General features: G+C 28.5%; 1 protein-coding gene and 1 long non-coding RNA gene across 2 annotated transcripts; both read right to left on the bottom strand.

The window, feature by feature from the left end:
• Positions 1-204: 204 nt before the first annotated feature.
• Positions 205-833, bottom strand: LOC113378729. The gene is made up of 3 exons (XR_003367217.1): positions 721-833; positions 458-650; positions 205-344 (listed from the first exon to the last, which is right to left on the bottom strand). It is a non-coding gene; the product is annotated as an uncharacterized LOC113378729 (long non-coding RNA).
• A 5,587-nt stretch (positions 834-6,420) lies between these two features.
• LOC113376272 (synaptojanin-1-like) lies at positions 6,421-14,644 on the bottom strand. Its single transcript, XM_026616179.1, has 22 exons — positions 14,503-14,644; positions 13,780-14,009; positions 13,584-13,711; positions 13,244-13,408; positions 13,003-13,147; positions 12,696-12,869; positions 12,438-12,607; positions 12,277-12,358; positions 12,033-12,185; positions 11,809-11,965; positions 11,556-11,738; positions 11,388-11,496; positions 11,041-11,228; positions 10,735-10,880; positions 10,464-10,601; positions 9,978-10,152; positions 9,387-9,580; positions 9,135-9,317; positions 8,926-9,049; positions 8,746-8,846; positions 8,493-8,627; positions 6,421-6,666 (listed from the first exon to the last, which is right to left on the bottom strand). The coding sequence occupies exons 1-22, from the start codon at positions 14,624-14,626 to the stop codon at positions 6,421-6,423; spliced, it is 3,450 nt and encodes a 1,149-aa protein (XP_026471964.1). The 5' UTR covers positions 14,627-14,644.
• Between the last annotated feature and the right edge of the window lie 711 nt (positions 14,645-15,355).

Raw genomic sequence — 15,355 nt, 5'->3', positions numbered from 1 at the left:
AGATAAAAAAAAACTATAAAGCCAAGTGTTTTCAATAAACAGAATAAAAATGTATGCATTTGATACCTTTGCAGACTTTTTGTACAGTTTCAAAGCAAGAATCATGTCCTTACTTATTTTCTTTGCAAATGGTATTTAGAATTAAAATTACTTGGCCCTTTCTCTGGATTTGCACACTGTCATGTTTTTTTATTAGATTGTTTTGTTTACCCTCTATCAGAATTATCGCCTGATTCTACATCAGAATGCTCTCCTAGTCGTGACTGTGTGAGAGGGAAACTCTTTCATGATTCCCGTAAAGGAGATTTGTCTAATCCACACACTTCAATACAGGTCAAAGAAGCCTAAACAAGAAGCATATTATTATATAAATTATTACAAGAAAGACAGATACTTGATTTAAAGATACAACTACATTATTCAAAATAAAATATATAAGCAACTTGTATTTAGTTACCTGAAGTAAGATTACTCTCCTTCGACAATCTGCCACTGCCTCTACATCATTTTTATGAATTGACATTGATATACCAAGTTCTAAAATAATTATTATTAAAATACATTCATATAGTACAAATCCGGCATATTTAGGCTCCGGAGAACATGAACTTTAGGATGCTTTCTTGAATTGATTGAAAAGTGTTTGACTTCTGACATTTTCATCGTGTATTATTATTATACATTTTCATTATATGAATAAATATAACTCATCATACATACCTGGCCATCACTTAAGACGTGCAATTCAATATTCATTAGTTGAAACAACTTGGCACGTGACCATACTAAATTTATTTATTAAATATTCACTAGAACAGAAATATTTAGCAACAACATATGGGTTATTGGCACATTCGTACGACGGCTGTCAAATGCGCGAACGAGCGTTGTTGTAATTGAGCGAATGTAAGCCATCTATAATCTAAGCTTGGCAATACCCAATGTCAAAACACGGTAAAGCGTATTTGTTCAGAGATAACCCCCCATGGGTATACTTATGATTCGATCGATTATACGTGAGTTGTGAATATAAAGAAAACCATTATTATGGTCCTTCACAACCTTGCTTACGAATGGAAAAACAAATCAATAATTTATAAATAACTAACAATTTATTCTGTAATTAAATTCAAGAGCATGTTGTTACTTGTTAGTTGCGACAGTAAGGTCATTACATCTTTACTAGTAAGGTGACCATACGTTCCGGTTTAGCCGGGACTGTCCCGGATTTCCACCATGTGTCCCGGGTTTTTCTAAAAAGCAATATTTGCCCCGGATTTATATCTTTTGTCCCGGTTTTTCGAAAATTGAATTTTCGCTCTTACTTGATAATAAAATTACAACTACCCACCCATCAAATATCTAAAAATGTTATGTACAAATAGTATGCTTATATGAAAAAAGCAGGTTGAAATAGCCTCTAACATTCATAATTTTGAACTTATATTTGAAATTTTACGAAAATTAATAAAAATTATGAGAACGAACTTCTTGACTGCCTGGAATATCTATGTGCTAATTATTTTTGAATAATTATGAGTAAAATTGAAGAAAAATTTATAATAAGTTTGAAAGCTTTCGGATTTTTATTGCATTCTTAAATATTGTTTGTTATTTTAAAATCATATTAAATTTTTAAATATTTATACACCACCCCCCCCCCTTCCCCCGTCATAACCAAAAATTACCGTCACGGTTTTGACTTGAAAAAATATGGTCACCTTATTACTTGGTCTTGCCCATTATTTTAAATATTACATCGACGATTGTTGTTTTTTACGCAAAAAGTATTGTTTAAATTAATTCTATTTGAATTTCAAAGAATTATCTGGCCTTTAAATGCAAACGTTCGTTCCGCTTTCGTTTGCTGACCCTGAGAGTGAATTGATTTTAATTGGATAGATTGTATAATAGAACTACATATTTTGATTTCGATTACATATTCTTTCCTATGTACAATTCTATTTCTTCAATAATATTCGTAAACATGATGTAATTGAAACAAAAACAACTATTGACATATAATTATATTTTTATTTGTATATCACATTTACTCTTTCTAAGCTAACAAATATAAATAAATTAATACCTTAATTATTCAAATTATTTGAGCAAATAAAAGCTATTAACTACATATAATTCCAAATTTGTAGATATATGTATATATATTTTCTAATTTATATATTGTTTGGAATGCTATATATATTACGAAAATGTAACACTATGACTTGCATAATGAACGGAAATTTTAATAATAATAATATTAATAGTAATAATAATAATAAGTATTTATCAGCTACGTAACACTGGTATATTTTTAATTAAAGTAATAGATTTAAATAACTAAATTTACTACTAAGAATTAGTTAATAATATCATTTTATAATTTCATAAGTAATTCTCATAATAAATAGATTCTTTGGTGCATTGCAACAATTCTAGATTAACCATTTTAGGGAAAGAAATGCATGTAAGCGTATACTTTTTGTACTAAAACTGTTCACAGAATAGCACTTATTAAAATAAAAATTCTAATTGAATTACTTAATTTGATTTGTTATATACATTGGTAATTTAAGGCTTTTTCCAACGAGATTTGTTTAACATAAAAGCTACAATTTTAATTTATTTCTCGTTATTAGCCTTTATTATCCATAACTTTACATAAGGCCATACATGCATATGTACTTTCGATTAATTAAAATATATTAGTTAAAAATTATTAGTTATATTTAAAAAAAATATTAGTTATATTTAATTAATTATATGTAAATTAGATTAATTAAGTAAAATTTATAAGTTAAATTATGTACATGTAAAAGTTATATATCGAAGAATAATAACGTAGAAAAAAATGTAATAAATTTGAAACTTGTACGAAAAATTTAAATCACGATGAGCTTACCAAATTCAATTCGGAATAGAGAAAACACTTTATTGTATCCAAAATATTTAAGATTGAAGGCTCAATTATGTAATATGACCGAGTACCCAATTTGTGTATAATAAATCTTTATATATAAAGATGTTCTTTCTTAATGAAGTTGAAAATAAACTACATTTATAAAATAAATAAATAAAATACATTTATATTAATATATTATAGTTTACAGTATTGTACAATAGCAAAGGATGATATATCATATATAAATAGGACGTAGGTATGGAAGGCTTCAAAACTTCTTCAAAGACCATCATCGACTACAATATTAGCTTGGGAAAAATTATTTATGAAACTGTGTTCGCAATATATTTTGGCTCAGAAGCGAAAAGGGTTGATGAACTAAAGTTGATATTGAATATTGCAAAATTTATTTTTAGAACCTATGCTTTATAACAGGGAGAAAGACTTTTTGCCTTTATGATGTCTATTTAATAGGTCCTAAAAGATTAAATAAAATATTTCAAGTGCTTTTCAATTCTTGTCTTATTTGCAACATCCAGCATAACAAAATAATTATCAGAATTAATAATAGAAAAAAAAACATCGACTTGAAAGAAATCGAAGATTTGAATACGCAGTTAGAAACACTTGTCAAGGAAATTGAAGCCATGGATATTATTAAGATACAAAAGTGTAAATCTAACATATCCGCAAATAGAAGAAGAGTATGATGTTTTTAAACTAGAAGCTAAAATACAAACCGAGGAACAAGTAAAATTTAAAGAAAGAAGAGCTCACATTCAATTATGGTCAATTGAGAGATTTGATGCTCACTAGAGGAGAAACACCGACCAAGTACCTTGGTTTGGGAAAAGCAGAATACAAAGAACTTGCCAAACAAAATGCTGCACTGGAAGCTTCCATGAAAGCCAACATGAAATTTTCAGGAAAAATAAATCCATTAGTTTTGCCAAAAATTTGATGGCAGAATTTAACAAGATTAGCGGGATGCAGGAATGTAATGAAATAATCACAAATAAAATATTTAAGAATCACAATAAAGCTATAAATCCTTTGAATTGACTAAATAAAAAATGCAATGAAATAAGAAGTGAGAGAAGCAACAGTTAGAAGACAAGTCAAGAAGAAATCTTGCCACCTTCTAAAATAACCAAACCAATACAAATACAATATTTTTAATAGATTTATAATTTTTTAATGAAAATTATTTTCATATTCTTTCAACAGATGATATTTTTCAAAGCAATTGCCACTGTGTAGTAATGAATTCGCGGAATATGTGATACTTAGTTAATATATAAGAATATACTCAATAGGCTCTATTATTTTGTTGCATCGTATTCTATAAAAAGGTCGACAAAAACTAAAGGCCTTTCTGCTACGTATTTTCAAAGATTTATAATATTTAATTACAAATATTAATTAAATATTAAAATTAAAATAACAAGATTGGACAGTGTCCTTTATTCAACATAATTGTGATCTATAAGCAGCCAAACATTTTATAAGTCCATATGCATGTACTTATATTCTTATCTGAAGTACGGATAATATATTTGTTGTATTCACACTAGGTACTCAAATATTCATTTTTTATATATATCATCATACAATAATTTATTATAATACTTAATTAATTTAAATAGAAAAAACAAATACAAAATATTAAACAATAAACAAAGTAAGTACGACAGCGACGGACGGACACAAGATAGCCCGATTGACGTTATTTTACAGCCAATAAAATAATTCATGTAAACCTTGAAGTTACATAAATTTAGTAATAATTATACTGATTACCTGTGCTCAACACGTTACATTTAATTAAAAAAATATATGATTGTAAATTGACTTAATGCAAAATAACTTTGTTAGATCCGGATTACAAATCCGGATAAATATAACTTAGACTTAAGACAACTAGATTAATTATAAAAAGAATAAAAAATATTCATTATCTCAAACCTATACTTGGAATTAAAATATTCATTGATCACTTGAAATTCATAATACATTGCTTGATAAAGGAAAACGTGGAACAAAAATATCATATATATATTTATTTATTTATAATGCGTGTTACTCAATTTTAATATTGCACGTCATCCTATGTTATTATATAACATTTTTAATTTCATGCATTTGAATATAATGTGTGTTTATACAAATTTAGTTAACTCATAATCGATCCAAAATATTAATATAAATAAATCGTTTTAATTTTAAAAAAATCAATTATCACAATAAAAAAGCGTTAATAAATCATTTAAAGTCCGTGATCATGAACATCTTCAATGAAAAGTCATTAAAAATGCGGAAAAACAATTTTGATATTACGTAACTAGTAAAACACACTGCAACAAATCGTAAAATTTTAAATTGTTATTTAAAAATACTTGAATTATATCGTATTTCAAATGCAATTTATGGTTATAGTTAAAATTACAAATAAAGATCGACGTTGAAAACCAATCGACGTATTCAATTATTTCCAAATATTTTTTCCAAAATATTCTCTGAAATGTAAGTTGCGTGTTTAAAATACTTAATTGTTAATAGTATTACTTATCTAACCAGTTTGAAAATTTTGCAAACTCGCTAATGAAAAAAAATCATTACATACAATTAAATTTAAGTAAATAAAATATCTGGCTGAAGCTTTTCTCGAGAAAAGGTAAAATATAACAAACAAGTATAGGGTGAAAGATACCAAATTGTTATAAAAATATTAATTTTCAGATAAAATGGCAAGAAATCTCAAATAAAAAATGAAAATTTTGATCCACAAATAGTCGGCCATAATTTCATTATAACAATTGGAAATGGTATTAATGTATATAATGTATTATTTGCTATATATATATGTATATTAGGGTGGTCCGTAATATGGACTTTTTCCAATTTCCTTGCTAAGAGGGGATTAAATGCTTCCAAATTGATAAAAAATTCTCTTAAAGTTTTAGCTCTTAATATTAACTTTTAGATAGTGCTAAATTCAATCAAAGCTTCGTATGGAAATAGCATGGACAAAATTTCGAAAATTTTAAAAATGTTTTTTAGGTATAACTTAGCGACAAATGAATTAAAAGTGAAAATTTGTGTCATCTTTTATTGATAATTCGACCCTCTGCAAAACAGGTTTTTTATAATTTGTTTTGTAGAGCGTCGAATTTTGAATAAAACCATTCATTTGTTCGCTAAGTTATATCTAAAAATTTTGATTGATTTGCATACTATCTAAAAGACAATATTAAGAGCTAAAACTTATAGAGGATTTTTTTATCAATTTGGAAGCACGTGAGCCCTTGGGAGCAAGAAAATTCGAAAATGTCCATATCAAGGATCACCTTAATATACACATTAAGCAAATAATAACCATAAATATCATTCGTCTACTTATTACATATGTGGCCCGACAAATTTATTTTTACAAATACTTTTTTTAGCTAGACACAGAAGAATTGGATATCCACCACACCTTCAATGCACTCAAAATATAATAATAATTTATTGATTTACCGGTCTGGCGGGTAGCGGTGGTGGCCCGGCGGACCGAGCAGGAACTGGTGGCGGAACCCCGGCCGAAACTTGTCGATGAGCTGGACTGCCTTGCGGAATTGGCGGAGCATGCCTTTGAGGCAAAGGGGCGGAGCGCTTTGAGGAGGACTTCGAGATGGCGGAGAATCGATTGGCACTTCGTAAGCATCTGTCCTGCTTGGAGGTGGCGGCGGTGGCGGACCTTGCGGGACAGGATAACTCACCTGTAAATGATCAATGAATAACATTATTAGCTTCACAAAGGATATTAGATAAAATCTACACACTTTACTATTACTGCACAGGTATCAAGAATGTCGTGGCTTATGGTAACACAGGTGAAATATTTTAATAAAAATTTCAGTATACTGAACTGTATATATTATGAAAATACTATAAATCAATACCACATCACAGATATAAATTTAAGGCAAGATACAGCTCCAAAACATTATTGGCGAGAAACCGGTAAGATTATTTCCTTTTATGAGATATTTTCAATTCAATTTAAATAAAATTTCAATGCCATATGTAGTTCACGAACCAAACCTTTTATATGTACAAATCAGGTTTTATTTACTTTTGTATTTTAAATACTAATAATTTAATTAATTAATTAATAAATTAAGTAATAAATAAATTAATTAAGTAATTAATAATTAATTAATTACTTAATTAATTTAAGTAATAATCGTACTTAAATGCTAAATATTGCAAAATAATGGTTAAAATCTTTTGAACACAAATTATGTACATTAGTGTGGTCCTTAATATAGACATTTTCGAATTTTATTGCTCCCAGGGGCTTAAATGATTCCAAATTGATAAAAAAAAAGCTGTAAAAGTTTTAGTTCTTAATATTAACTTTTAGATAATGCGCAATTCAATCATATCTTCGTATGGAAATAGCATGGAAAAAAATTCGAAAATTTGACAAACGTTTTTTAGGTATAACTTAGCGACAAATAAATTACAAATGACAATTTGTGTCATCTTTTATTGAAAATTCGACGCTCTACAAAACAGGTTTTTTATCATTTGTTTTGTAGAGCGTCGAATTTTGAATAAAACTCATTCATTTGTACCATTGAAAATTTTTCCATGCTATTTCAATACAATACTTTGATTAACTGCGCACTATCTAAAAGACAATATTAAGAGCTAAAACTTATAGAGGATTTTTTCTTTTTATCAATTTGGAGGCATTTGAGCCCCTGAGAGCAAGGAAATTCAAAAATGACCATATTAAGGACCACTCTAATGTACATTTTATAAATTAATTTATGAGCTCAATCAAGATGATTAGGTTGTCACCAGATAATTGGACTTGCTAGATTTATGTTTTCTTGACGTTTCAATCCATTTTGAATCATACAACTCCAAAAGTGGAGAAAGTATATATGTGTATGTGAGCCAAAATTTAAACTTTCGTTTTTTTGTTTACAAACAGCCGAACTGATTTCAAAATCTTAAAATCCATTCGATGAAACTCGATAAGGACTCGCGTTCATTAGATTTGCGGGACAATTGGCCAAGATACTTCTTTAGAATTAGCAGAAAAGTGCAAAATTTTTAATCTACGTTTTCCTGAACAAGTTTTGTAAATTTTAAAATCATTCGAAAGATATTAGAAGGTAAGCGTGCTGATTAATTTTTGACAAAGGTCGGCCGGATCAATTCTATGTAATTAGATGTTAATTTTTTTTGCGTTTTTGCCGTTCAACAAGTCGATAAAACTCATAGTCTAAACAAATATCCTAAAATATTATAGTCCTATGACAAGTAGTTAAATTATAAAAATTCATTGCAGTTTGGAATAATGGGACACGCTTGGACACACAAGCATGTGTTTGGGCACAATAATTATTACTAGTAGATATAGTTTAAGTCTATTTGAAAGATATCAATTGGAAATTGATATTGTTAATTATCGATTCTATTTTTTCTATTGTATATTTTCAAAACAATCAGTTGAAAATTTTATGAAAATATCTTTATCTCAATTTTTATTGCTTAAGTCGATTATTTTTTATTCATCAACTAATCTCACCTCTTCTTCATTTATCTCCTCATAAATAGCATTGGTATCTACATCATTCTGCATGTTTGAATTTAAGTTTGATGGCGGTGGTGGTCTTTGGCGTGCTTGGGGCACAGTACTAGGTGTTATGCTAAATACTCCGGCCTTCAAAAAATATAATAAATATTTTTTAAATGCAAAAACTAAGAATTAATGTAGGAGTTCCTATCTACAAAAGCATTTGAATGTTAAAAATAATTCTAGTATATTAATCATAATTCACCTGCGGAACTTTCTTAGTAAATACAGGAGATTTTGGCAAAGGTGGTCTGCTTGGAGGTTGTGGTCGTTGAGGTTTAGCGGTTGTTTCAGGAATTCCTAATTCTATAAAAAAGGAAACAAAAAAATGAATGATATAAATACTAAAAAACATTAAATAGTTATTACTAAAAATGATACTTGCGATTGTATTCAGGAGTTTCATCACAAATACAAACTGTATTATCTGCACAAAGTTCTATCTCCTTTTCAGTTTTATTTACCCAGTCAGGAGATCGTAAAGATATACTGAGAGTAACATCCAAAACCTAGAAATCACATTTTACATTGACCATTTCTACATGGCATAATTCAAAATAAACATTTTTTTTATATCCAAATACAACTACTTACTGTTAATGTCCTTAAACTAGCAGCTGCCAAAGCAACTTGACCATTTCTAAAAGTCATCCATAATGTATCACCACAATATCTCACTAATATTATTTCTCCAATTTTTGAAATTTCTTGAATCAAAGCCTCAATCAAATTCTGATCAAAAACAGATGCAGAATCATCATTTTCATCTTGCAAAAACTAAAAGTATAATTATTATTTAATTTTTTGACTCCTATAAAGCTCACTTAAGCATCTTGTTTATATCACCTTCAAACAGATTGTTCCATCAGGAGGACCCAAATCAAGCAAAACTTTGCGAAATACATCTTTTCTTTGACGGTCATTGATTTTAGATACCTCAACATCTATAAGCGCTATCACTGGTCTATGATCACTTTGCTTCAATTCAGCTCGACCATAATGAATTAATTTTCCTGGGCTCCAGTTATTATCACCTTCAACTTTTATATAAAACAAATTTCAGAGTTAAAAAATTGATTTGTATTTTAATGGTATCAAAATCATAGATATGCTCATATGCTCATATTTGATCATGCTCCTTAATAAGGCAATATAAAATATTTTAGAATGCATTTTAACAAGTACTGAGGCTTTACCTGGTGTATCTTCATCTTCTGTAGCATAACAAAAACAAATTTTTAAATAATATTATCTCATAATTATTGAAACAATGCACTAATAATATTATTATTTAATTAAAATAAAAAACAAACTTGTAGACTTGTAGTCACAAATGTTTTTTTTTTCAAAAAAACTTTGGACAATCAACTGCATTTAATTTGGTGTAATTGTTAATTTTTTATTTAAACTATATCAATTTCTTTAATTCCTTATTACCTGAATCAGTTATCTGTCTCCTTCTTTTCCATAACACACGATCAGTATAAGCAGGTGCTCGACATTTCTCACTAGTATCATAATCATCGCTGAATAAATCATATTTGTAAGTAGGTGGAAATGTGATAGGACCTTCTAGAAAGTTCTTAAATACATTACCAGCTTCTTGTTGTTTCTAAAATATGTAAAATAGTGTATTCAAAAATATTTCATTTGTAAATATAAAAGAGAGAAAGAGAAATGAAAATTATTAACATATATATGTATGCATTTATATATTTTTCTAAGTTAAAATGCTATGCGTTTATAAAATGTGTTAAGTAACAAATTAATTTAATTTAAAAAAATAATTAAAAAATGCTATATTATAAACTAACTATATAACTAGATAATTAAACTATATTAAAAATCTTAAATATTCCCCATGAGCAGAAATTAAATTAGGATTTGTATATGTTATATAATTGTAACATTATACATATATACCTTTAACTGATCATTTTCTAAAATAACATCGAGTTGACCCTGTGATATGCATTCTTTTAACTCTTCTTTGTCCATATCGATTCTATAGTTGAAATCACCACACCAGAAAACATATTCATGAGAATTTAATGTTCGACCCTAAAATAATACACACATATAATCAAAAAACTAACATAAAGTATACACTGTAATTAACAACATTTATTCTAAACCATTTCATAATAAAATATTCAAAGATAATTTCTAAAATGTGTCAATACTTATAACATACCATAGGAAATGTGATTTTTCTGGTAATTTCAGCATAGTCAGCATTTCTTTCTGAAACCTGTGATTGACCTGCAGCAAAATGTGCACAAACAAAACACACAGTTGTTCCATGTAATACCAATCGAATCGCAGCTGCTCCTTTATTGCCTGTCACAAAAATTTATCATCAATATATAAGAAAAATGCATCATTATTATTTACACCCAGAGACTTTAATTAAAAATAAATAACTAAAGCAATATACAAACACTTCACATAATTAGAAAACTGTAGTTTAAATTCAGTAGTATATTTAATTCAGTGTTACCTGTTGCTCCTCCCAGACCAGTTTTAACGCAATCAACTGCAACATCTTTAACATATGGGGCATGTTCTGGTCGAATAAATACATACAAACACACTCCAACTAACTGCTGATATGTCAATAAAGAGTAAGGATGTTCTTTTGATAATACTTTTGTTAACTCTTCTGCCCAAGCCTTTGCATTATCGGAACTAAAGAAAATATATCAATATTCAATACAAGTTATTGGTAAATGATCAAATGGTACCTACTATAAACTAAATCAGAATTCATTTCATGTAATGATATTCCAATAATATATTAAAATTTCAATGATACAATAAACACTATATACATTATTTATATTCTACCTGGCTGCTATAATATTGCTTGCATTCAAATCAACCATTTCTTCAAAGCCAACAGCAAATATATCTATAGGCACCTCAGATTCTTCTGGATGACTTAGATTTACCAGAGCTAAGATAAACACACTAATCAGTTCTATGAATTTAATTTCAAAATAATTTTAAACTTACAATTTTTATGAACTGAATTATGCGAGTCTAACAACCAATCAGATAATGAAACATCTTTGTAAGCAAGACTTCTAAAATGTTTGCCACCATTTACATTATAAGTGCCTACTGCTACTCTAAATGTTTGGGGTTCTAAAAACTCTGAGGATCTTTTACAAATTTCTCTTAGAACTGGTGTTGGAGCTAAAATTTAATTAAAGAATAAGTATGTTAAAAAAACAAATTTAGGAGCTAATATTATATATCAACTTACCATGAAGCATATAAAATGGCAGTAAGTTTCGAGCCCGATCTAATAATTCTGAATTAAGAGTAGATCCAAATAGAAAAATGTCTATGGCTTCTTGTTTATAATTGTCCAGTAAATTATTTTGTATTGTTCTAGCTGCAGATCGTGCACCATCCATAAGCTAAAATATGTAAACATATAAATTAATTGTGACTTTACATCAAATAATATATTCCAATGATTTTAACCTTGGACCCTCCTTGTATCGCTCCCGTTCCTGCATATATTTTACTAACTTCATTTCCATTAATGATCCACATCTGCTTATAAATTTCATCAAATCGTGATGCAGTTTGTTTTCTATCTGGTATTTGAAGCATTTTCAATTGCTCTTGAAGTATCTAAAATCAAACATATTTTATATTATCATAGTTTAGAATAGTTTATATTATCAAATTTAATTAAAAAAGTCAATTTTACTCAAAATCTTACTTCTAATCCAATATATGTCTGCACACAGTTTGTTCTATCTAGACAATCCAAACAATTTGTTCTGATTGTACCCTTCTGCGTGCTAAAATTTTGTTTTCATTAAAAACAAGTAATTTGCATAGTATATAACAATATTTATGTAAATAAGATTTGAAACAAACCTTTGGATGTTGTTATCATTTACATAATAAATTGATATGTCTTTAGAAAATTGTGCAATTCTTGCACCTAGTTTAGACAAAGCACCAATATTGCCTCCTCTGCACTCTTGATGATAATCAAATACAATATGTGGAACGGTTGGTTGAAATTTGGACTCAGAATGATGTTTCTGTGATGAATAGGTCAAAATTGAGACATACTTATTTTTTTAATGTTTTCAATCAAATTTATTTAAGATATATGATAAACTTTTATACCTGAAATTCATTACTCAACATTGCCTCCCCTTCCTTACTTCCAATTAAACTTGTTCCTAGTAAATTTACTATTGCTTGTTTTCCATATCTCTTTTTCATCAGTGACATGTGCCGGTCAAAAGCAATTGCAGAACATGCAAATCCTCGCGACAGTCTCACTTTGTGAGAACCCACCTTAAACAAGACATATATGTTAGTATAATTCAGACAACACAATATTATGAATTATTCATTTGCACATATGAACTCTTGATATGCTACAAGTTGAACAATATTACATTTAGATTATTATTGTTATAGTTATTACCTGAACACCAGGTTGCTCCCAGAACAATGGTACTGAGCCTCTTGTTTGTATGTAAGAAGTAATTTGCTTATCAAGGAATATCACTTGCTCAGTTTCTACAAAATTAGCCACATGTCCATCATCATTTGTTCCTCTGACATTAAATCTACAAAAGAACTTTTCTTAATATCAAGGAAATACTTTGTATATGATTCTCACATTATTAGCTTATGCAAATAAATTCTGACAACCATGATCTAACCTGGTGCCAGCACGTTCACAGCTAAGCCTCGATATCAAAGCAGCTTTTGCTTGAATATGTGAAATGTAGACAGTTCTAATTTCAACAGACCCACACATTGCTTTCAATAACCAAGAATCCGTGTCAATGCCAAATCTTCTCATATGAACATGCAACATGCGATTCCTATAATTCATTGTTAATTATTTTACCACTTACTTTATATAAAAATATTTATACCTCAATTATTATAAATAAATTCTAGTTTTAAATATTGAAAATCATTTACATTTGTAACTTGATTGCTATAATAATAACCATCATTCAAAAATTGATACAAATATATTTATGAATTCTATACCAGAAAAATCTATTGTCTGTGTATTTCGTCCTGTGCCACCTTTGAGCACACAATGTGATATCCATAGGCTGGGCATCTCCGCTTGTCCATGAGAAATAAAAAGTTCCAGAATTAAGTAATTTGCGAACCTAAACAATTGAGTTATTATAATTTTTTTTTGTTGATCACTTATGATTTATTAACAAACAAGTTTTACTTCAGATATCCTCTCATCATTAGGTGTTTGATGTTGTAGAGAAATAAATGTAGTCTGCGTAATACGAAATATTTCAGAATCCCCTATTTTTCCAACAGAGAAACATCCAGAGACTAGAACAAGAAACAAAACAGTGTTTTCGCCTATGGTAAATTGCAAAACTCCTAGGCATCCATAAGCGTCACAAACTTTCGTATATTGCTTTTTAATAACTTCAACTTCCTGGGGAGCTGAAAATAAAAAAACGATATAAATATTTAAGATAAAAGATTCTGCTTGGTTATTTGAGATCAAAATATACAAGTGAAATTATATAAAATACTTTCAGAGTTTCAAAGAGAATAATATTCATTCCATACTAGAATAAGAAGATATACATAATAAATTATAATGGATTATTTGAACTGCATGAAGAAACTCAAAATAAATATTTTTACATGTAATTTAGTTTTATTAATATTAATATATCTACAAAAACTTAGTTGACAAATCAAATAAGTTATTATTCACTACCCACAGCATTTGCACAAACTAATCAAATATGACAAATAATCAGGCAAAATTAAAATCGTTATTATTTAACAAATTTATCAATGCACTTGGATATATTGTAAGAGTCTCAAAAGTCTTTCAGAGTCTCAAGTTACTAGTTCATAAATAAGCACTGTACTGAAAGTACAGAGTTAAATTATGTCGAAAAATGTAATAACTATTGCTACTCACATAGGACTGCAACAACAAGCGATTCAAATAATAATGTATCATTTTTATGTCGATGTTCCAATAAAACACTATGGGTAGGCGGTCCAGGTTTTTCAAAAACCCGGTAGCTTTTAGAAAGTGCCATTTTATATTATTTTCAGTACGCGGTAATTGATATAAAAATTAATCCGATAATTTTTATTCAATGTACCAGTTAACTGCAGATGAACAACAAATTAATCATCATATTTTGCAATATTTACTATTTGCAAATGATCATTGGTAAATGTCAAAAGAAGCCACAGATCAACAAAAAGCAAAATTGCTAGAGTGGAAGCTTTGCACCGAAGATGAATTTCCACGATATTTTGAATAACGCGGGATACGCTTCGAACTATAAATACATAAATACATCGTGACAACTCAAGTTTAAACAATCGTATGTAATAATAATAATAATTGTATGTAATAAAATAAAATCATGCAACATTTATTTCTTACTTGTTGAAGTAAAATAGAAAAATGATTTTTTTTATTACATTTTTGAGTATATCCGTAGATTAGGTTACGCGCTGATTGTTAATTTAATGTCATGATAAACTTACCTGTTGTGTATCGAAGTGGCCTTTTGTTGCTATCTTCGTTTGTTTAGATCGGCTAAGCGGGTTGGCCAAGCACCTTCATTTCTTTTTATACCATCTTTATTTCAACCATCTTAATTAACTTTTTTTTGTTTTAAGTTTTGTTCAAATTATGGGTAGGCCCAATAAAAACGAGAAGCCGAAGCGGCAGGCTATGGACTCTTCGAGTAGTTTTGAGGTATTTCTCTCAGAGTAAGTATTGTTTGAGAAAATTATTCTAAATTTATTCAACT

The sequence above is a fragment of the Ctenocephalides felis genome, unplaced genomic scaffold, assembly GCF_003426905.1.
Source record: "Ctenocephalides felis isolate EL2017-DRISC unplaced genomic scaffold, ASM342690v1 CF-g0.4_SCAFFOLD_01886, whole genome shotgun sequence".
In the NCBI taxonomy this organism is placed as follows: domain Eukaryota; kingdom Metazoa; phylum Arthropoda; class Insecta; order Siphonaptera; family Pulicidae; genus Ctenocephalides; species Ctenocephalides felis.
The sequence above is the reverse complement of the archived record's forward strand: the minus strand, read 5'-3'. Positions and strand labels throughout refer to the sequence as shown.

What these genes read in the sequence shown, in the direction of transcription:
- LOC113376272 (XM_026616179.1), bottom strand. Translation starts at nt 14,626, where the DNA reads ATGGCACTTTCTAAAAGCTACCGGGTTTTTGAAAAACCTGGACCGCCT. An exon ending in ATGATGAGAGGATATCTGAA is followed by an intron (nt 13,712 to 13,779) that starts GTAAAACTTGTT and finishes TCAATTGTTTAG; the next exon opens with GTTCGCAAATTACTTAATTC. An exon ending in TGTGAACGTGCTGGCACCAG is followed by an intron (nt 13,148 to 13,243) that starts GTTAGATCATGG and finishes GTTCTTTTGTAG; the next exon opens with ATTTAATGTCAGAGGAACAA.